Here is a 21,078-nt window from a genome sequence, read left to right on the forward strand (position 1 = left end):
CTGGGCTGAGCTGGGCTGCAGGGAGCCTGCCAGACACCAAACACGCTGGACTCTGCCCCACGCCATCCTCCCCGTGCCCCAGGACTTCCCCGTGCCCCTGGGGGAAGGCGGCCGGCACACAGGTGCCCTGGCAGGAGCCCTCCCCGCGCTGGGGCCGCCCCCAGTGCTGTGGCAGCTCTCCCGTCCCCCTGCCCTCTGGCACGGCCCCGTGGCCCTGCAGCCCTGGCCCTGGCCTGGCAGCACTGCCAGGGGACGGAGCCTGCGGACCACGGCAGCTCTGGCTGACCATGGCCACCCTCTGCCCCACTGCCCCTGCCCTCTCTGCAGCCCTGCAGTGTGTGCCCTTCATGGAAATGACACTGTCGGACCTGCATGGTGTGCTAAGCGAGGTGGGGAGCGGCCGGGTGCTGGCGCGCCGTCTGCAGCAGTGAGTGTTGGCACTGTGGCCAGGGCCCACGGCGAGGGGAAAGGGCCAGGGTGGCCCTGCGTGCCTCGCTGAGGTCTTGGGGCGGGCACGGCAGGGCTGAGCCCAGGGCAAGCTCCAGCCTCCACAGCCCCAAACTGCCCTGAACATGCAGGAGCAGTGGGTGCCGCCAGGGGTGTCTGTGGGCAGGCTGGGCTGGTGCTCAGTGCAGCTGCCCTGAGGAGCTCCTGGGTCCCTTCCCAGCCTCTGCTCCCATGCTTACCTCCTGGTTTTACCTGCCTTTGGCTGAGCTCTGTCGGTTTTTTTGCCCCCCCCCCTTCCCCCAGGGCAGCCTCATTTTGTGTTTGTGGGCTTAAAGGGAGAGCACAGGAAAGAATTGCCAAAACCTCCAAGCTTGTGCCGAGGGGCAAACATTTCAGAAGGAAAAGGCAGGGGCTGCAGTGGACAATGGTGGAGGGAAGCAAGGCTGTGTGGAGGAAAAGGTGTGCCGGGGGCGGAAGAGGGGAGAAACAAAGCAGCATTTCAACCCAGGCATCTCAGACCATGGCACAACACGTCCCTGAGACAGATCTCCTCCCAACCTGAGCCCTGGTGAGCCTGGCCTGGGCTTAAAGCAGGCCTGGGGGCCAGTGCAAGGTCTCCTGCCGGTCAGAGACTTGGATGCGATCCTGTTTCCCTTGTGGTGCTGCAGTTGTGGGGCAGTGGTGCACAGGGATAAGCACATACTTCCACGAGTGGGAGAAATGCGCCTTCCCTCGCCTGGAGGCAGCCCAGCTCTGTGCTGCCGTTTACCCGCTCTTCTGCTCCGCGGGCAGGAACTGGCAGGGCTGTGAGGAGGAAGAGGTGAGCGTTGCTGCTTCTGCAGCTGTGGGCAGCAGCATGGAGGTGCGCAGGGGCTGTGCGCGTCACTGTGCGAGGAGCCCAAAAGAGCAGGCTGGCTGTGCAAGTGCCCCAAGCTGGGAGCCTGAAGCTGTGTCTGAAAACAGGCTAAGAAGTCCTGCATTTTGGGGCCAGAAAGAGGGGCTTTTAGTTGGCTGCTTCTGTGGTTGCAAACAGTGACTAAGGCCTATGGTTTTGGGGCCTGAACTGGAGGCTTAAGTTGGCTGTTTTTACTACTCAAAATGGAGACGAAGCCTTCTGCTTTTGTGTCCAGAAACAGATACTGAGTCATGCATTTTGGGGACTTGAAAATGGAGGCAAAGTTGACTGTTTTGGGGACTAAAAACAGAGGCTACATCCTACATTTTGGGGGGCAGAAATGGAAGCTTAGTCCCTGTTTTCAAGCACAAGAATAGGTGAATGAGGCCTGCATTTTGGCAGCCACAAACGGAAGCTCCATTGGCTCTTTCCGTGGCTGAAAACAGAGGCTAAGTCAGAAACAGAGACTAAGTCCTGCAGTTTTGGGACTTGGAAACAGAGGTGATTTTGTTGGTTGTCATGCCCAAAGCAGAGTCCAGGAGGGGTTGTTTTGGGGTGGAGGGAGGTAGTGGGGCTGGCCCAAGCCTCACTGGGGCAGCCCCGCACACGGACAGGCTCCCAGGGATGTCGGAGAGTCCCCCTGCCCTGGGGCTGTGCCTGGCCCTGCCACCCCAGCCTCGTCTGCTCCTCCAGACCCCAGGCAGCACTGGCCCCGTTGCTGGCCACCCCGGGGCTCTGCCCACACCGGACCGGCCCCAACCCCTCCCCAGCCCAGCCCGGCCTGGCGCTCCCAACGGCCGCAGCTCCCCCCAGCCCTGGCGGGGGCCACCCAGGCCAGGCCTCCGCCCCCCTCTGCCCCACAGACAGACCCGGGCCATCCTGGTTCTACCCGTGTCCCTGAACTGGAGCCTCCCAGGGATGCCCCTGGCTCCTGCCCTCACCAGTACCTGCTCCCACTGCAGCTGCTACCGCCACTCCCGCCCCGCCCGGGGCCGCCCCTCAGCGCTGGCCACAGCTCTCACCAGTGCACGGCGGAGCCGCAGGGCGGCCGCGGGGAGCACTGCAAGGCCCAGGCAGCCCCCGCACGGCGGCGCCGCCTGGCGGCTGCGGGAACCACTGCAAGGCCCCGGCAGCCCCCGCACGGCAGGCAACCCTGAACCACCACTCACCTATTCCCCATTCCTGGCCCTATCAACAATATTACTCTGGGAGCAGGCTTGGTGCTGACCAGCCTTTCCTGAGGCATGCCCTCTGCAGCCCCACTCCGCATGCACATCAACACTTTCCCCTCTCTCTTCCAAACCACTCCTCACCCCAACAATAACATTAATGTCAGCTGGGCCAGAACCATCACCCACATATTCTCCATTCCTGGCCCTATTGAAAATATTATCCTGGGAGCAGTCTTGGTGCTGACCAGCCTTTCCTGAGGCATGCCCTCTGCAGCCCCACTCCACATGCGCCTCGAGGTTTCCCTCTCTCTTCCAACCCACCCCGAAACCCAACACTACTATACATACCAACCGGGCCAGAACCACCGCCCACGTGCCCCATTCCTGGCCCCAAAAGAAAATATTACCCTGGCATCAGTGTATGTTCAGACCAGCATTTCCTTAGGCATGCCCCACTCCACATGCACCTCAACGCTTGCTTGCTCTTCTAACCCTAACACTAACCCTGAATTTAGACCCACAATCAAGCGCCGTTTGAAGTAGACCGCAGCAGCCCTCTTCCTGGCCCTAATGAAAAAGTTGCCCTGGGAGCAGGCTTGGTGCAGACCAGCCTTTCCTGAGGCATGCCCTCTGCAGCCCCACTCCACATGCGCCTCGAGGTTTCCCTCTCTCTTCCAACCCACCTTGAAGCCCAACACTACTATACATGTCAGCTGGGCCAGAACCACCACCCACATGTTCTCCATTCCTGTCCCTAACTAAAATATTACCCCGGGAGCAGTCATGGTGCAGCCCTGCATACCCTTAGGCATGCCCTCTGCAGCCCCGCTCCACATGCACCTCGACGCTTCCTTGCTCTCCTAGGCCTACCCCTTAGCCGATACCTAACACTAACCCCCAGTCTAATATCAGGCGTGCAGGAAAAATTGCCCATATTCCCAATTCCCGAACCTAACTAAAATATTACCCTGGGAACAGTCTCGGTGCAGACCAGCATTTCCTGAGGCATGCCCTCTGCAGCCCCACTCCACATGCTCCTTGACGCTTTCCCTTCTCTCTTCCAACCCAGCCCAAACCCCAACACTGCTATACATGTCAGCTGTGCCCAAACCACTACCCACATGTTCCCCATTCTGGCCCTACCAAACATTTTACCCTGGGAGCACTCTTGCTGCAAACCAGCATTTTGTTACGCACGCCCCACTCCACATGCACCTCAATGTTTGCTCGGTCTCCTACCCTACCACTAAATCTACCACTAACCCTTCAACTAAACCCCAAATCAAGCATCGAATTAGACTGCAGCAGCCCTCTTCCTGGCCCTAATGAAAAAGTTGCTCTGGGAGCAGTCATGGTGCAGACCAGCATTTCCCTTGGCATGCCCTCTGCAGCCCCATTCCACATGCTCCTTGATGCTTCCTCACTCTCCTAACCCCAACCTTAAGCATAAACTTAACCCTAACCCTCAGTCTAATGTCAGGCGTGGCCCTAAACATCGCCCATGTGCCCCATTCCTCACTCTAATCAAAATTTTTCCCTGGGAGCAGTCTTGTTGCAGACCAGCATACCCTTATGCATGCCCTCTGTAGCCCCACTCCACATGCACCTTGACGCTTTCCCCTCTCTCTTCCAACCCAGCTGGAACCCCAACACTACTATACATGTCAGCTGGGCCAGAACCACCACCCACATATTTCCCATTCCTAGCTGTGTCGAAAATATTACCCTGGGAGCAGTCTTGATGCAGCACTGCATTTCCTGAGTGGTGCCTCCTGACAGAAAGATTGGCCCCAGAGCAAAAGGTATGTCTGCCTGTGGAGAACGAGCAGTTTTGGGGCCTATCCATAGGATTTGATATCGGTATCAATATGGAACCCTATCGATAAGTCTGGAACTGGACAGGCATCAATGCCCCCTGAAATGGAAAGCGATCGATGTTGATTTCCATACCTCCTTACCGGGATCCATAGCACTAGGTGCCAATAGTTATCGGGAACTGTCGAGGTCGATTCCTGCTGGTAGCCATTGATACCTCTTGCTCTCGACAGCCATCTGTGGCTTTTGCTCTCAGGCTGATCTTGCTCTTGGGAGCCATCAAAGAGGATTGACATTGATTGCTCTCCATCTCGAGCGGCATTGATGCCTGTCCAATTCCAGACCTATTGATAGTGTTCTATATTGATATCAAACCCTATCGATAGGTCCCAAAACCACTTGTTCTCTGCCTCTCAAGAGGCATCGATATTGATAGGTATCGATAACTATCAATGTTTTTGGCAATGGGCAGGCATTGATGCCAGTATTGGTCAATGCCATTGGCTAGCAAAATGGGTTGGAGACAGAAAGCAAACAACGCGTGTGGCGCTGGAGAGGTATCAATGCGTCTCAATAAGGTTGGCTACCGAGAGGTATCGATCTTGAGACAGGTATCGATGGCTGTGGATACGGATTGATATCCGTGGATGTTGTTCCAAGGCATCACGTATGGAGAAGGCTACTCCTGGAGGCGTGTCGATGTTGTGAATGGTCAATGTTGGTAGTCATCGGTGCCTGCTGAGAGAAACATGGGTCCGAGAGGGAAAGGTAGCGATGACTTTGGAGACAGTGAGGTATTGATGCCTCTTGACAGCTATCAATATTGATGCTTATGTACGGATGGTTTTGGCAATGGGCAGGCATTGATGGCCCTCGATATCGGGAGGTATTGATGTCAGTATCAGTGTGGGAACAAGAGAGAATTCAGGGAGAAAGATAAGGGGGCACACAGGAAAAACAGTACGTGGCAGCCAAAGCACACCACCCTTTTGCAACATGAATAACGAACTAGCTGGTGAAGGCCAGACAGTTTGTTCCAGCTGCACGGCGGAGGAGGGAGGGATACGGAGGTGTCACGGTCCGCCCCTGACCACAAAGGGTTGCATCCCAAAAAATAATTGCTGCTCACAGACTAACTAACTGTTGACCTATAGTACCCCCAGCCTCATTATCCCTGCTTACCATATTAAAAATCAYGCYCTTTGCTGCATAATGATATGTAAATAAGGGGGGCATACCCCCAACAACCACGCAAATGGCAATCTGGCCAATGAAGTATGTCTGCTGCACTTCCACATCCCACCTTCAGCAACTATAAAACAGAGGATAGTTCACTAAAGTTTTTGGAAGGGAAGAAAATTGAACCCCCGACCTGTTCACTGGAGATTGCTGACGAGCAAGTCTCCTTCTCCCCTCCCCCAAACAGGGACGCCTCTTTGGTAAGACTTGCGCCTCCGACAAACGTTGGACGTTACCCGGGAAAATATATTATTATTGAAAGCACTTAATTGTTAGTTTGAGCTCATAGAAAGAAAATTTGTAGCAGCAAGTGCATTTATCAACGGCAATTCCAAACCTGTTGTATCTGTCGCTTTAATAAAATCTTGTTCTTTTTACTTTGCGAAACTGTCTCAAGGAAAGTCCTCAAACCGGGGGGCTCTGGCAGGCAAATGTAAATTACAAAGATTCTTTTTACTTTGCGAAACTGACCCAGGGAAAGTCCTCAAACAGGGGGGCTCTGGCAGGCAAACRTAAATTATAAAGATAAGGAAGGGCCTTCCGTCCCTCCCTTTCACGCGACAATCAGTCAACGCCATTGGCTAGCAAAATGGGCCTGAGACCAGAAGCAATCGATGCATCTCGATAGGAATCACCACCGAGAGATATCGATGCCTGTGGATAGGGATCGAGATGCGTGGATGTTGTTCCGAGGTGTCACATATGGAAATGGCTACTCCTGGAGGACTGTCAATGTTGTAAACGGTCAATGTTGAGAGTCATCAGTGCCTGCTGAGAGCAACATAAGCCCAAGAGGGAAAAGCAGCAATGGCTCTGGAGATGGAGAGGTATTGATGCCTTGTGATAGGCATTGATAGTGATAGTTATTGATACCTATTGATATCAATGCCTATGGATGGGTTTGGCAACGGGCAGGCATTGATGCCCCTCAATATCAGGAGGTATTAGTGTCAGTATCGGTCGATGTCATCAGCTAGCAAAATGGGCTGGAGACAGAAAGCGATCAATGCATATCAATAGGGATCAACAGCAAGGCGGTATCAATAGTGTAAAAGAAAGCTTTTCCTGGCCTGTTTAAGAAATTAATCTAGTATGGGGAGTTTGATAGAATCACATGGCACAGTCAAAATTGGGAAGGCAGGTAGCAGCAAGAATCTTGTTAAGGATTATTCTGTTACCTCTCAAAACCTAGTGCACGTTAAGTTACCTTCTACTTCTTAACTATTAAATTCTTAAAATAATGGAAATGCCTTTCAGAAAGGAATTATTCTTTAAGTATTTAGCTGGCTAAAGGATGAATTTAAGAGCTTATTTTCATCATCTACTAGGCTTTGATTTTGAATAAGAAATTGAGAGAGGAGAATATACAACACATCCTGATACTCAGTGAAGGAACTTTCTGTCCTTTTCTTGTTTATATATAAGCTGAATCCATAATTAATCAGGGGGACGAAGCACATCTTTCATTTTTCTTAGAAGAGAGCAGTAATCCTCCTTGAAAACCAAGGATAGGCTGTAAGGGGTGTTACAACCCAGAGAGAGGGGCATATTTGAAACTGAAGAGAGTAAGAGAGGCAGAGAAAGGTGTGATGGTTTTGTTTAAGAGGTAGGAGTATGGAGGGCAATGAACACATGACATGACAGCTGCAAGGACGTAAGAGGAACTAGCCAACAGTATGGCATGTCAGGGACTGGCATTAGATTCTTCAGAATATGTTGATTTGAGTTCTGTTAAACGTGGGATGAAAAATACTTACCATAGAATACAACACATCTTTCAGCAGAAAGATGTTTTCTGTTTGTTTTTCCTGCTCTAGAGGTATAATGGAGTGTGGCATATACTCACACTTGCAAAATGTCACCCCCTCTGGAGCAGTTGGTGGTACTGAAATGCTGGAAAACGCATTACATTTGAGAATAGTGATTTGTCAAAAGCTGGGAGAGCATTTGTTCAGTTAGAGTACTGCTAAAATGTTTCTCTAGACACATTCGTGAACCCTTTTTATTTTATTTTTAAAAACACCGCTAATGCTGTAGCATAGGCAGAGAGGAAAAAAAGGAAAAAAACACCCTGCTGCACGCAGATTATTACCACTTTGAGGTGTCATAACAGAAGCAGCCCAAGTGGTGACCATCAACAATGAGAAGTTTTATGAGAGCTCCTAAATAACTATTGTTTTTGATGAACAACTATTTTTTTCTTCTTGAAAGAAGTCCATTTATTTTTGCCAGATCTCCAAGTGAAACTGTTGCAGAACCCCTCTGGGCTGGTCTTGCCTATAAGAAGAAAAAAATAGTGCTAATGTTTTAAGTTAAAATAATTTGTAAAAAAAAATACTTCAGAAGTGTCAGTCATTTAAAATGAACATACTTTCAAACAGAAAATAGTAATCAAGAAAGTCTAAGCATTTAGCAATAGTTCAGCTTCACATTACCTGTGATTCATGGAATTTCCAGCCTATCATGTAGTATATCTGAAATGTGGCAGGGACTGAGCCATCACTATTTCCATACATTTCTGTTATGGTAGGGAGGGAGCGAAAAGGTACACAGAACATTAATTCTAAGAACTAATTAGTTCACAGAACATTAGAACTAAGTATGACATATTCGTCATCATAATGACTCTTGGTGAAAGATTTGGGACAATAAAAATATCCCATATGGGTGTATCAACATAGTTCAAATCCTGTCATTATAACAAAAGTTAAAAATGTCTGTATTATGTTATTTAGTTCTAAAGTGTTTTACGCAGAGGTCAAATTAAAAAACAAAAACAAAACATGAAATATATGTTCTTCTAGTCATTTCAGGTTAACATGTTACCTATTAAATACTTACCTTGGTATATTGCTGCAGCTGCCAATATCGTCTCTCTGTGTAGCAGAGGTTTTCTATTCCAAGAGCAGTTACTCTCCCCCATACCTAAAAATATGTTTTAGCTTTGAGAAAAAGAAGATATAGCATATATCATGAGTTAAGTCTCATGCACTAATCACAATTTTTTACTAAACCAGAATAGGTATAGAATCCTCTGAGTATCTCACTGGAAGGGAGCATAACATACAGCAGATAATCAGGAGAATTTCTTACCTATAACAACAAAGCCTTTTGATAACAGTGCTTTGCAATCTATGGTTTGTATTGCTAGCAATAATTTCAGATTATTACTTCTTTAGCAACAGAATCTTCAGATATTTAGAATTTCTAGTATAACTTCTTTTAAAGCACTAAGTACAAAGTGTTTATTCAGAGACACTGCTGATACTGCACATTTTTTTGAACAGTTGGGCATCAAAAAAAGATTATTCCAGAAGACTTCTAATGAGAAATAGAAGAACTGCAAACTTAATCTTAGACAATCCTCATTAATCACTTTCTGCATCTGAGTTTTATTTTCATTAAGTAACTGCCCTAAACAGCAGCAGCTGATCCATAACTAGGAGACACCCTGAACTGCTCCGTAAGTAACTACTGAACTGTATGTGAACGATTACTTTACAATCTGTGACAACCGCAACCATAACACTAACTCAGTTGTTAAGAATCTCAGTTAAGTCTCTTGCTTTCCTCAGCAGACTCCAATTTGAGGGTCCAATTATTCTTGTTCCAAGATAGCGTCCTGAATCTCCTGCCTGTGAGTTAGGCAGGCTCACTGCCTAACATAGTGACTAGAAAGTCACTCTGTGGGAAACAGGCTTCTGTTTCCCCTTACAGAACTGTTCAGCAGCTCACACAGAACAGGCTCACAAAGAACAGGAGTACTAGAAAAGCAGAACATTCACAGCAGACCACAAAGTAGCAAATTTTTGACTTTTGCTTCCCAAAACAGATTTGCTGATGGGCATAATCTCCTGACAAGAAATCAGGAAAAAAGTCATACTTTCTTAAGAAAAAAATGAATTTGGAGGAAGAAATTAAAATTAAAAGGGAGGAAAAGGTATCTGGCTCCTCATCTGGGCATAAGAATGACCACATTATGGTAGTATCAATACATATACGTTTACAAATATGTGAGCACAGAATTCACAAAACTATAATGCATATTTGTTAGCACAAAAGTACTTTGAGATAATAGAAGAATTGCTACAATAAGCTTTATCTGGAGTTAAGAAACATGAACTCTTCTGTGTCTGTCTACCTCACTGATACAGAAAATGCTTATGTTCCCCAAAAGTATATATACTTGCCTTGCAAGTCTTCCATAACCTCAAACAATCCTGGATAGTTTACCTGAATTTCATCAGTGTCCTAGAAGGATTCAAAAGCTTAATTTTAGAGCACATCAAGCTAAAACCCTAGCATTATTTCAACTGTCAGAGCAGCTACTAGAGTACATCTGTCACTCATATTGAAACCACGTATTTTTCCAAAAACAAAACAAAACTGCCTCAATATTTTTAAGGAATTTTGTTCAGTAGCCCAAATGCAATCAGTTTTTAATTGAAGTGCCATTATTTTCATCTTGGTCTCAGAAGAGGCAGCAAGAGTGTTTTAAGACTTTTCCAGTAGGTCTAACCTTCTCTGACACACTTCTCCAAGGAGACCATCCAAATTTTGCTGGACCACAAACCAAAGATGCCCTTCAGCTGATTTCATTGATCACAGTAAGACCAACAGAGGCTAGTTCAAAAATTTATTCAGCAAGGTGCTCTACATGCAAAGTGAGGCAGCACTGCATTCACAAATAATATTTCTTATCTACTAGCAGCTCTGATGTTCTGGATAGCTGTCTGATTGTTCTTGTATTTGTAATTACCACAGTCAGGGTGTTAAAGCCAGCTCTTGACAGCAGATGCCCCAAGTCAGAGACAGCAGTGAATGGTGATACATGAGGAGAAAATCCCCCTTCTCTCTCTAATTCTGCTAGCTGCAAAGAGCAGCGAAGTTCATACAGAGTGTCTCCTCCAAACATTGCACCAATGAATACTCCATCTGGCTTAAGAACTTGATGAATCTACAATACAGAAGATAGAAACTTTCAAAATTTTTGAATATTAAGCCTATTTAACTACAAAGTTCTTAGGGATTCCTTTTTGATCAACTCAAAAGCAATCATTACGACAGTTTTAACAGATTTTTCCGTATGTATATCACTAAATACATTTTTTTAAATTACTTGAGCAGAAAAATGCGACTGAATAGAACTTGAGAACACAAATTAAAACTGAAGGATCAGTCCAACTCCCAGTGATTTTCAAAAGTCAAACCAATTATATGTCTACATACAAAAGTGTCACTGTTGTGCATGCATGACTCAGGAGTACCCGGCCTTTAAATGCTGTATCCCCAAGGCAAGGTGCGTGAAACCTTTTAGTAACACAGTAAGATACCTAATCTGTCAAAAGAGGGACTCTATTTGTTCTTAAGGATGAATCCACAGAAATTGCACACTTAGAACCAGAAAATACAGAATGTGCAGTTAAAAATCTAGGGCAAAACTATTTTTTTTAAAATGGAGGTCTCTTAAAACAATATCCTTCATTAATTTACTTCTGGAAAAAAGGTAGCGTAAGATAGCTTTTGTTTACTTTTACTTTCTTAGATGAGGGAAGCAAAAATACTTCGTGAATGGCTTAAGACAAGCGGAGGCCTTATAGTATTGATTTTTGCACTTCTGAATGCACAATAGAGCAATGCAATTCTTAGTATGTCTACCCCCATGTATTTTTTTCTGGACAGAGTAGCAACACAATCACTCAAATTCCAAGGCTGACAGAACAAGTTTTCTTGTATAGTAAGTTCTTGTTCCCTTCCTAGTGAGGACATCAACAAATTCAAAGTTTGCTTTTTGTTAAGAATTGGCAGCGATCCCTTGCTCAGACATCCAGAAGAGCCATACTACATAACCAAGCTCATCAGACAGCAAAAGCTTCAAACACAATTTGCCTTAGTGATATGAAACATGAAAATCTTTAAAACTGGTTTTTAATTAGTTATTAATCAAGATACCCTTTTCTATGCTAATAAAGAAGCCTTTATTTGGTAGGTAAAAAGAATTAGCAGTTGGAGACAACTTCCATTACTTAAAGCCAACGGTCCCACATTAGGAATTGAGCATTCAAGATGTAGATGATTCAAGACCCACAGCTTCCCTTTGCAGGAGAAATTATGATATGAGTTATTTTTATTGCAGGGGTAAACATATTTGACAGGCCATGTAATACTCAATTTCTAAACACAGAATAAAGTATTTCCAAGATTTTTTTTCTTTTTTTAATTCTGGAAGTATTCAGACTTCCACTTGTATTATTTTATAATGGCTGGGTACTACTGTCCCTACCAACAGGAGATAGGATAGCACTGCAACAACTGACATATCTGAAACGATGGAAAAAAATATCAAACTGCGTAAGATATTCCTTGCTCCTGCTCCAAAGTCAGCTGCTTTGAAAAAAATTCACCTGCAGGAAGGAGTTGAAATAATCCAAAATCAAAACTTTTGTAACATTTGCAGCTTTCGCTCCTCCAAAAATACTTGCTTCTTTAAGAATCAAAAAGCCTTTAATTTGTTTCAGTGAAGATGACTCTGATGGAAGTTGTATTTCAAAACAAATAGTTGGGACATAAAAATAATGCAAGTTCCACAAACTAGTTTTGGACCAGTTTGATTTAGAAAATCCTACAACAACTAGTAAATGCAAAAATCAATGATATTGCTGCAGTTTACATTAGTTACCATGATCTCACCTATTGAGACTGTAAAATATTAAACAAATGTATTTTTTGTTTCTTAGTCATTTATTCCAAAATTATCAGAGAAAGCAAATTAATAAAAATATTCCTCAAGTGATATTACTCAAACTTCCAGAATTATTACAAAAAATACTTGTGTGCAACACGAGTTATTTATGTACCTCTTATTCATACAAGTCCAGGAAATACATACAGCTCTGAATGTAAATCATGGTAAATGTTGATATTTAGTACCAAAAACCAGCTTCTTACCTCTCTAAAAGCTCTAGGAAGGTCATTCACCCAATGTAAACTGAAATACCAGAAGTGTGGGTATTATATTACATTACATATTTAATAAAATTTGGGGAAAGGCAAATACTTGTTAAATCATCTAAGTGTGTTTCAGAAGCCAAAGTAACAAACAAGTTTCTCAGGTTGCAAAAGTTCTGAAATGCCAACATAAAAACACAATGATATAATATAAAATACAAAATTTATACAAATAGCTAAGTTTTTTAAAAAAGCAAAGAGATGCAATTCCTGGAGACTAATTAGTCAAAATGCAGGAAAAAGAGAAGCTATGTGTGTCTTCAAGGAAAAAAATAATCCAGTAAGAACCACCAGTACAGGACTTCTTCCTGATGTATACTTATGACTCTGCAAGTGCATTTTGTACAGTAGTACTTATTGCTGTTTAATGGACTATTTCTCTTCCTTTTTGGGGGGGGGGGGAAGTTACTCTGAAAAGAACATTTAACATCTTCACTCAAAAACTGAAGTGTAAACAAATGAAAAATGCATACCTTAAGCTGCTAACAACAAGATCAAATGTATCTTCTTTGAAAGGAAGAAATTCCTCATCAGCTACAACACTGACCGTAGGGATTTCAGTTTCCATAGCATTTTTCTAATGTTGGGTTAGAATAAAAACATCAGAAACTTGTTTCTTTTGCTTTTCTGTATTGTGCAATTGAAACATGACAAATAGTACTAAGAAAGCTACTTACTAAAGCATTCTCTGCAATATCTACTTGAATAAGTTTTTCAACAGTTTCCTGAAATAAGAAAGTCTGTCAAACACTTATACTAGTTTATAAAACAATTTAAGTCACCTTTTGGAACACTTACATATATTTAAGATAAGTTAGAAAGAAACTCATAACACATACTAAAAGTAACTACATAAAGCAGGTGTTTTTCTCCTAAAATATTACTTAGCTATTTCTCCGTGGGAGAATAGTTGGAGTAAAAGTAGTAATAAAAAACACAGTCTGCATTTTTAGGGATAGGTTCAGCTGGATATAAACTGTGCATTAACAACCAGTGAAGTACCTTTATTCATAGCACAGTTCTTGAAGAGCAAGTTCACCACTTTAAAAAGCTCCACAATGTTATTTCTCACTAACAACTTACTGAGGACAACAAACACTAATCAAAAAACATGCATCTTCCAGATCAAGCCTGAAGGTTATTTGTCATACAACAGATAACTTCACTTGCACTACTGTTCTTATTTGTTTAATCTTCAGGTATATAAATTATTTTAAGGTAACAGATTCTGCACATCTTTGGACTGTACCTACTGATATGAGAAAGAACAAGCTACTTCATCAAGATCTGGAGGACTGTTTTAAGTTATAACAGTATCCTATTTGAAAACACAAAGGTAAACATGTACTTATTTTAAAAAACACCAAAGTACCAGGAGACAGTACCTTAGTTAAATGTTGAGCTATGTAACCTCTTCCAGAGCCAACATCCAAAGCAAGAGGGAATGCTCTAAAAGACAGATTTTGCATCATAAAGTATACTCAAAAATTATTTTAAGTTTTAAAGTATGTTTTGTCTAATAACTTCCAAACATCTTTTCTAACTAAACACATGATCGTCACTGAGCATCCTTCCATGAAGTATTACTATGATAAAACACACGGAGAGGTGATCACATACCCACGTTTCTTTTAAAAAAGGCCAGGCCCGCTGGGAACTGCGGGGGGGGGGGGGGGGAGGCGAAGGGCGCTGCCCCCGCCCTGCTGCGCACCCCGCTTCCCCCCGCAGCGGGACTCACCTGGTGATGTCGAACACCCTGTCCGCTACTCTGCCACCGACCTGGGGGGAAACCCGGCGAGAGTCAGCGGCACGGCGACGAGCGGCGCCCCGCGCGCTCGCCCAGGCCCCTGCTAAGGCCTCCCCCGCCCCGCTGGGGGCCACCCGCGCCGCCGTCCCACCTCCTCCCGCAGGTAGTCGCACTTGGCGGGCTCCGGCTGCAGCGCCGCCCAGTTCTTCTGCTTCCGCTTCAGCTGCCGGTCGAAGGGGCTTAGCGCGCCCGACGGATCGGGAGGAGAAGCGGCGGCCGCTGCTTGCCCCGACGGCACCCAGAGCCGGCGGCTACTGCCACCCCAGCCCCAACCCCAAAGCCCCGGCGCTCGCGCTGCCCCCCCTCCAGCGGCCGCCGCGCCCCCCAGGGCTCGCACCGCCCACCCGCCAACGGCCGCCGCGCCCCCCAGGGCTCCCGCCGCCCCCGCAACGGCCGCGGCCACCATGGTCTTGCAGAAGCGAGTGCAGCCAGGCCGCCCCGCCTGTCCCTGCCCCCGCGCATGCCCCGCACAGCTCGGCCACCAGCCCTCCCCCAGCCAAGCCACGCGTGCGTCCTGTGACTGGTTGGGAGCAGTTTGTCCTGTCACGGCCGCCGTTGCACTGCCGGAAAGTGCTGCGCCCGCGCGTGGGGGATTGTGGTTGTGGGCGTCCGCGTGAGGCGTAAGGGAGAGGTGAGGAGGAGGCCGCGGTCGGGGGGCTCCGGGCGGGGAGGGGGTCGCCGCCGTCGGCGGGCGGGGGCCTCGGGATGAGGGCCCTCGCCCGGGCTGGCAGCGCGAGCAGCGCCCCAGCGCTGGGGCTCGCCGCCGCGGGGTGCCCGGCGCAGGGCAGGGCAGCGCTGCGATACTGCGGGCGCCTTGAGGCCGCGCTCCCGGAGGGAGCCTGTCTTATAATGAAGCCGTTTGAAGTCCTGTTCGAGGCTGATAACAGATCGGTTAGCCTGTATCTGCAGTCAGTGCAGTCTTTTTGCTGTGTATCTATGATCTGAAGAAGCTAAAGTGTTCGACAAACTCTGTGGTAGTTATATGATTATTTGTGACTCATGCATTTCAAATTGATGTATGTGCTTTTAGAAAAAAACGTTAAGTATAGGTTAGAAATCTAACTTGGTTCAGATTTTTAAAACTTTTTCAACAATGTATCTAAAGTTATATTAATCACCTTTAAAATGAAAAGTGTTTTGTTTTGTTTTGTTTTTCATATTGTAGTTGTTCAAGTCTTCGGCAGCATCAAAAATGGCATCCCAAGAGGAAATACTGCGTGATGGACGGTTTAGCCGTATTACTAGGGATCCCAGATTCTGGGAAATACCGGAAGAAGATTATAAAGTGAAGATTGATAAACGATTCCGAGCTATGTTTCATGACAAGAAATTCAAGCTGAAATATACTGTGGATAAAAGAGGTCGCCCTGTTAACTTTAGCTCTGTAGAGAACCTGAGAAACTTTTATGCCCTGTCTGATTCTGACTCTGATCTTTCAGAAAATGATAGTAAAGTACATACTGAAAAGAAAACAAAGAAAAAGAAAGCTAAGCCTAAAGGAGAAGTAGATTCTGCAAAACCTATTGCTGATGGTCTCCCTAGGGAGGAGAAAAAAGTAAACAAACAAGGGATGGACCAAGCATGTAAAGCTGTGCCTAAATTAGATGACTCTCAGAGTGATGGACAGAAAACTGCATCTAAATCCAAGTTGAAAGAAGATTGTAAGAAAACCACAACAGAAATTGATCACTCAAAGGGAAACAAGGATCTTAGACACAAAGGGGAAAGTAAACAAGGAGATGCATCAAGAGGAAGATCACATTCAATTCAAAATGAACAAAAGACTTCACAACCAACTGGCACTAAATCAGTGAAGACTCCTAGGATGGAACATTCCCTGGGAGGGAAAGTAAAAGAATCAGGTTTGTTGTTAGAATAGAAGGGGTAGAATTTGGCAAAGTTTCCTTGGGTGGTGTTGCTATTGTTTTGCAAGATCAGTCATATTGATTGAATCATATTGATTGAATCATATTGAAGCTGACTGGTTCTGACTTGGTGTTACTGAAGAATCAGTGTATCTGGGGTTGTCTTTATTGTTGGAGATGGAATTGGGGTTGGGGTAGCTTGAAAAAGTAAAATATATAGTAGGGTATATATTTGTATATTTATTAAACTGAATAAGAATGTTAAGGCCATGAACGCTTCAACATATCAACACTTGTTGATTGAAAGCATAAGGATGGCAGCATCAAGCCCTTAGTTTAAGGGGGATGTGGTTTTAAAAGAGTGCTGACAAGGAGTTATTTCTTTATATTGAAAAGATTGAAGCTTACTAAAATATTGATTAAAGAAATCAGCAGTGAAAGCTTTTACTTCTAAAGTATTTGGAATCATCATCATAACTACCATGTTTTCCTATGGATAGTCTGTGCTGTGAGATGAAGGGTACGAAATCATGGCCATAGCCAAACTCACTGGTCTAGAGAGAGCAAGTGACTTGGAGAAAAACTTCCTTTGTATTATTTGAGCATTTGTATAGCCTACATTACTGAAATTGATTTTTACCTGTAGATTCTATACATAGAAATAGAATAATAAAATAATGTTTTCTCAGAGTTTGAGATTGGTAATACAATCGTGGGCCTAAAGAACAATAGGTTAGACAAGCAGAAGAGGCAATGCTGATGACTTATGTAGTTTGTACTTGCCTGATGTAAGCTGTTGCTGTATTATGTTATACATTTATATGGTCTGTAAACTTGTAGGAAGACAGCTGAGATCTTTTAATCTTTGTAAAGACTCATATGTAATAACAATATAAAAATAGATATTGAATGTTTATTTTTTAGCAACTCTGTGCACAGCCAGCTGTGATCAAAGTGACATCAATAAAAGTCAACTAGAGGAAGAAATTTCTGAAAGTGAAAACTGTTTTGAGTATGCAGAATCTGAAGAGGAGTCAGAAGATGATGAGGAAACAGAGGAGGAGGATAGTGATTCAGAAGATGAAGAAAGTGATATTGGGCCTGATCTAGCTAGGGGCAGAGGGAATATTGAAACGAGCTCTGATGATGAGGATTTCAGTGACCTATTTCCAAAGGAGCCAGAGATTGAGCATTCATGGGGCGAGCTAGATAAAGATGCCCCACGTGGAGATGAGGTAACACTTGAAAATTTACTATTTCGGCATGTGTAAAGTTGCTACATGACTAATTGATTTGACAAATGAATGTGATGATAAAGATGTGCACTGTTACAAGTTCATTGTAGACCTTCATCTATGAAACCATCTGCAAAAGTACTTTTAGTAAGGGGTTTTCAACCTTTTTTAATTACAAAGAACTCTGCAAGTGATGATGAAACTGGCTGAAAATTACAGACTTTTAAGTTTTCTGTGGTATCTCTCTTTACCTCAGCATAGGTAAGCTATCTATACATGAAGAAACAAACAAATAGAGCTTTCCAGAAATTCCAGCATCTGAATGGTACTGTTCTTTATGCTGTTATTCACTACTGAGGATTTCACTTTTTTTCACTGTCACTTTTTTCACCTGTGTTTTCTTCTAAAATAACCATAATTGCAGTGCTTTCAGTGTTAGTGTAGTTTAGGCTTGAGAGATACTTTATAAGATCACTGCAGATTTTAGAATACTAGTAAGACCCCATTGTGAATTTTAATTTTCTTTCACTACAAAAAAAGCCGTATCAAAATCTGTAGTGCATTTTAAAAAAAAAAAAGTTAAATGTGCTGTTGTAATGTTACAGGTATGAATATTTTTCTTGTGTATGTCATGCTGTATGACCATTCTGATTCATTGTATCCTTTGTCCCAAGAATTGCATGACATGAACTGTACTCCATTTCCTTTCTGTATTTTTCTCTGTGTGTCTTAACCACTTTCTAACAGTTGCTACCACCTCTGCAGCAGTGTTATTCTCTGTGATGTCCTTTTGTTTTTCCACCAATTTATAAATGGCTTTAGTGTCTTGCTTTCTGCTGACTGCCTCCTTGTAAGAGAAGATAGACATCATAATATAAAACTTTGAGTTCTTACACCTTCTTTGGAAGTTTTCAGCTAGGTTTTATTTATATATTCCCAGCTAATGCATATTACAGCCTTAAATGTGTGTTTTATTTGCTTAATATCATAATACTTAACTAATTTCTGGATGTGAGTACTTAAGAGTTTCTACTAAGAAGTCTTATGTTGGCTGAACGACAAGTTTAAGATTTCAAGGAAATCTTTACTGTGATAACACAAATGCACCATTGATAAATAATTTGTATTTGCAACTGCTCTAATGGTAATCAGTGTTAACTTTTGATATATCGAGCCTCAGCAAATCAAAAAACCTGAAATATTTGGCTATTAGAACTTGGAGGATTTTGACAGCTAAGTGTCTAGTATGAAAGCATGCAGCATGCTTTTTGTTAAGTGATTTTTAAAAATTGTTCCATTCACAATGGAAATAAACTTGCAGGAAATAAAAAAATATATACAAATATTACAGCATCTCTGGGTTGATCTGTAGAATAATGCAAAATGTAAAGCTTTGCAGCTCCATGTTTTCCAGCCCTGAAAACTATAACTGCTGATGGGTTTTGCTTTATTTTAAACAACTGTTCTTATGTTAACTTTTGCTTGGTCCAAGTGTTGAGTTATTTTTATTTGTGACTATATTGCATCAGACTTTAAGGGGGGGATAAGTACTCCAGATTACACTAGTCTGAAAACTGGACTTTACTTCTGATTTATCAGGGGTAGAGTTCTTAATCCTTTAGATATTTCCAATCGCATATTTAAGAAATCATTAGACAATGGAACAGGACTTTATAACTATGCACAATTAATGTGCAGGAAATCACAGTATTGTACAGCACTGTTATAATACCGTGATACTAGCTGCTATTATGACTTACTATATGATGATAACAAAAATCTTACATGCTGATATTATAACTGCAGTGCTAATTCTGGCATTGTTGCAGTTCAGTCTGTGGTGTCTTATGTTTTGTGTCCCTGTATCTGCTCTTTTGATTGCTGCTTCTGAGCTTTTCTAGCTTGAGGAAATGTCACTTTTATGTTTTCAGTGAAGTGCATTGTTGGCTTTGATTTTTACCAAAGATGGTTGCTAAGGAATTGTGTATTCCCCTTAGTAGTCAGGAGTTAAACCTATAAACTTTACATCCTTTTTTTCCTGTGCAGATTACAAGTAGATTGGCAGTTTGTAACATGGATTGGGACAGGCTGAAGGCTAAGGACTTGCTGGCTCTATTTAATTCTTTCACACCCAAAGGAGGTGTTATATTTTCTGTTAAGGTAAGACCTGATTTCTAAAAGAAATAGTGCCTTTTACTGAAAAGAAAAAACAAGGACTACAAAGCTAAAGCAAAATGAGATAGTTTCTCATTTATCCTGTTAATTTCTCTTTTTGTTCTTCTGCAGAACTATCTGTGTTAGAATTAAACTTGCTCTGTTAGAAATAACCATGTGCTGCTTTTCAGTATTGGGTATATACATGGAATTAGATCCTGAAGCTGTTGGCTTCTTGTGTTTATGAGGTTGGATCTAAGTGCTGTTTCACTGAAATTAATAGTGAAGTTTCCAAATTCTACCTGGGGAAGACTACGTTTCCTTGGCCAGCTTAATTTTCAGTAGTCACTATGGCTTTACAGCCCTTTTTATCATTACATAACACTGCTTGTTTTTTGCACAAATTTTGAGTTATTTGTAAATTGGCTAAATGCTGATCAATTAAATGACATTTTTTGATTTTTTTAATGCCTGCCTGCAGCTGAAACTTTGGGAGAAATTTTAGCCAAGTAGCTAATTCTGGAAAGGGTGTTCCCACATATAAATGATTGAAGTCAGGGCTCCTGTTGCTCTTCATCCCCCTCAAAACAGACAGTTTGTATATTTCACTGTCTTTTCTGTGAATAAAAATTAGGCAGGCATCAAAGTTTGTGGAATTGATCCCTTAATTTCTTCTCTAAAATCAATAATGTCTAAAAGGCTTGGTGAGATACTTTTTCTTAATTGGTATATATTATGCATCTACAGTTGAAACTTATTTTTATGTTGTATCTGTAGATTTATCCTTCAGAGTTTGGAAAAGAAAGATTGAAAGAGGAAGAACTCCAAGGACCTGCAGAACTATTTGATCTTCCAGAGAATACCACAGAGAAAGACGGGTATTAACTTACTCTTCAAATGAGAGATATAGTAAATCTAATTCTCAGTGAAAATCCTGATCAACCCCTGTTTTCACAGCTTCATTTGTGGAAGTCTCTTGTAGACACCTTTAATTTTATAGCTTTTCAAGGAATATTTTAGAATTGATCCTGTTTCATTGTCATTGCCTTGAATAAATGCATTATGATGAAACTTAAGGAACTTGCTTGTTGATAAGTGACTTGAAAGTTTTTATTATGTAACTAATTGAAATAATAAATGAAATGAAAGTGTAGAGAGCTTAGCATAGCATTCTTCTCTACAAATTGCCATTCATGCAAGAAACTCCCTTTGTTGCTTCCTGTCAAAATTTTTATCAGTGTAACCAACAGGGAACTTAACTTAGCCCGAGAATTCCCAGACTGAGATATCTTGAATACCATCACCAGCAGCCCTGGCTTACTAGGCTGAGCTCATCAGGCCTGCCATCATCCAGGCTTCTTCAGGCATGTCTTTTTTTCTGTTACTTTGTGTAAAAGTTTTGTCCTTATGGAACTTCAGATGTTTTGCTTTTATATTTTTC

The 21,078-nt window shown here is 43.2% G+C and overlaps 2 protein-coding genes across 7 annotated transcripts in view; one reads left to right on the forward strand and one right to left on the reverse strand.

Moving 5' to 3' along the window:
• Window positions 1-7,599: 7,599 nt before the first annotated feature.
• On the reverse strand, window positions 7,600-14,462 carry NDUFAF5 (NADH:ubiquinone oxidoreductase complex assembly factor 5). 5 transcript variants are annotated; one of them, XM_026086585.1, is made up of 10 exons: window positions 14,315-14,462; window positions 13,962-14,025; window positions 13,254-13,301; window positions 13,050-13,153; window positions 12,517-12,556; window positions 10,328-10,525; window positions 9,759-9,819; window positions 8,410-8,493; window positions 8,004-8,086; window positions 7,600-7,845 (listed from the first exon to the last, which is right to left on the reverse strand). In XM_026086585.1, exons 4-10 carry the CDS (start codon window positions 13,142-13,144, stop codon window positions 7,759-7,761), a joined length of 648 nt encoding a protein of 215 aa, XP_025942370.1. In that variant the 5' UTR covers window positions 13,145-13,153; window positions 13,254-13,301; window positions 13,962-14,025; window positions 14,315-14,462; the 3' UTR covers window positions 7,600-7,758. The 5 variants fall into 5 exon arrangements, with proteins under 5 accessions (XP_025942370.1, XP_025942328.1, XP_025942350.1 ...); XM_026086543.1 differs by lacking the exon at window positions 13,254-13,301 and having other exon boundaries at window positions 14,315-14,330; XM_026086565.1 differs by lacking the exons at window positions 8,004-8,086; window positions 14,315-14,462 and having other exon boundaries at window positions 9,802-9,819; window positions 13,962-14,000.
• Window positions 14,463-14,727: 265 nt separating this feature from the next.
• ESF1 (ESF1 nucleolar pre-rRNA processing protein homolog) overlaps window positions 14,728-21,078 on the forward strand; it is a 38,017-nt gene continuing 31,666 nt past the window's right edge. The window contains exons 1-5 of one of the 2 annotated variants that reach the window (XM_026086526.1): window positions 14,728-15,014; window positions 15,549-16,245; window positions 17,173-17,483; window positions 19,530-19,643; window positions 20,415-20,515. In XM_026086526.1, the coding sequence (XP_025942311.1) occupies window positions 15,576-16,245; window positions 17,173-17,483; window positions 19,530-19,643; window positions 20,415-20,515 (1,196 nt within the window). In that variant the 5' untranslated portion in view covers window positions 14,728-15,014; window positions 15,549-15,575. Of the gene's footprint in view, window positions 15,015-15,337; window positions 15,358-15,548; window positions 16,246-17,172; window positions 17,484-19,529; window positions 19,644-20,414; window positions 20,516-21,078 lie in introns of those variants that run through there. The other variant, XM_026086527.1, reaches the window with a different exon arrangement.

This window comes from Apteryx rowi, unplaced genomic scaffold, assembly GCF_003343035.1.
Source record: "Apteryx rowi isolate R43461 unplaced genomic scaffold, aptRow1 scaffold_1193, whole genome shotgun sequence".
NCBI lineage: Eukaryota > Metazoa > Chordata > Aves > Apterygiformes > Apterygidae > Apteryx > Apteryx rowi.

What these genes read in the sequence shown, in the direction of transcription:
- NDUFAF5 (XM_026086585.1), bottom strand. Translation starts at nt 13,144, where the DNA reads ATGGAAACTGAAATCCCTACGGTCAGTGTTGTAGCTGATGAGGAATTT. An exon ending in CTTGTTGTTAGCAGCTTAAG is followed by an intron (nt 12,557 to 13,049) that starts GTATGCATTTTT and finishes CTGGTATTTCAG; the next exon opens with TTTACATTGGGTGAATGACC. An exon ending in GGAAATTCCATGAATCACAG is followed by an intron (nt 7,846 to 8,003) that starts GTAATGTGAAGC and finishes TTCTTCTTATAG; the next exon opens with GCAAGACCAGCCCAGAGGGG.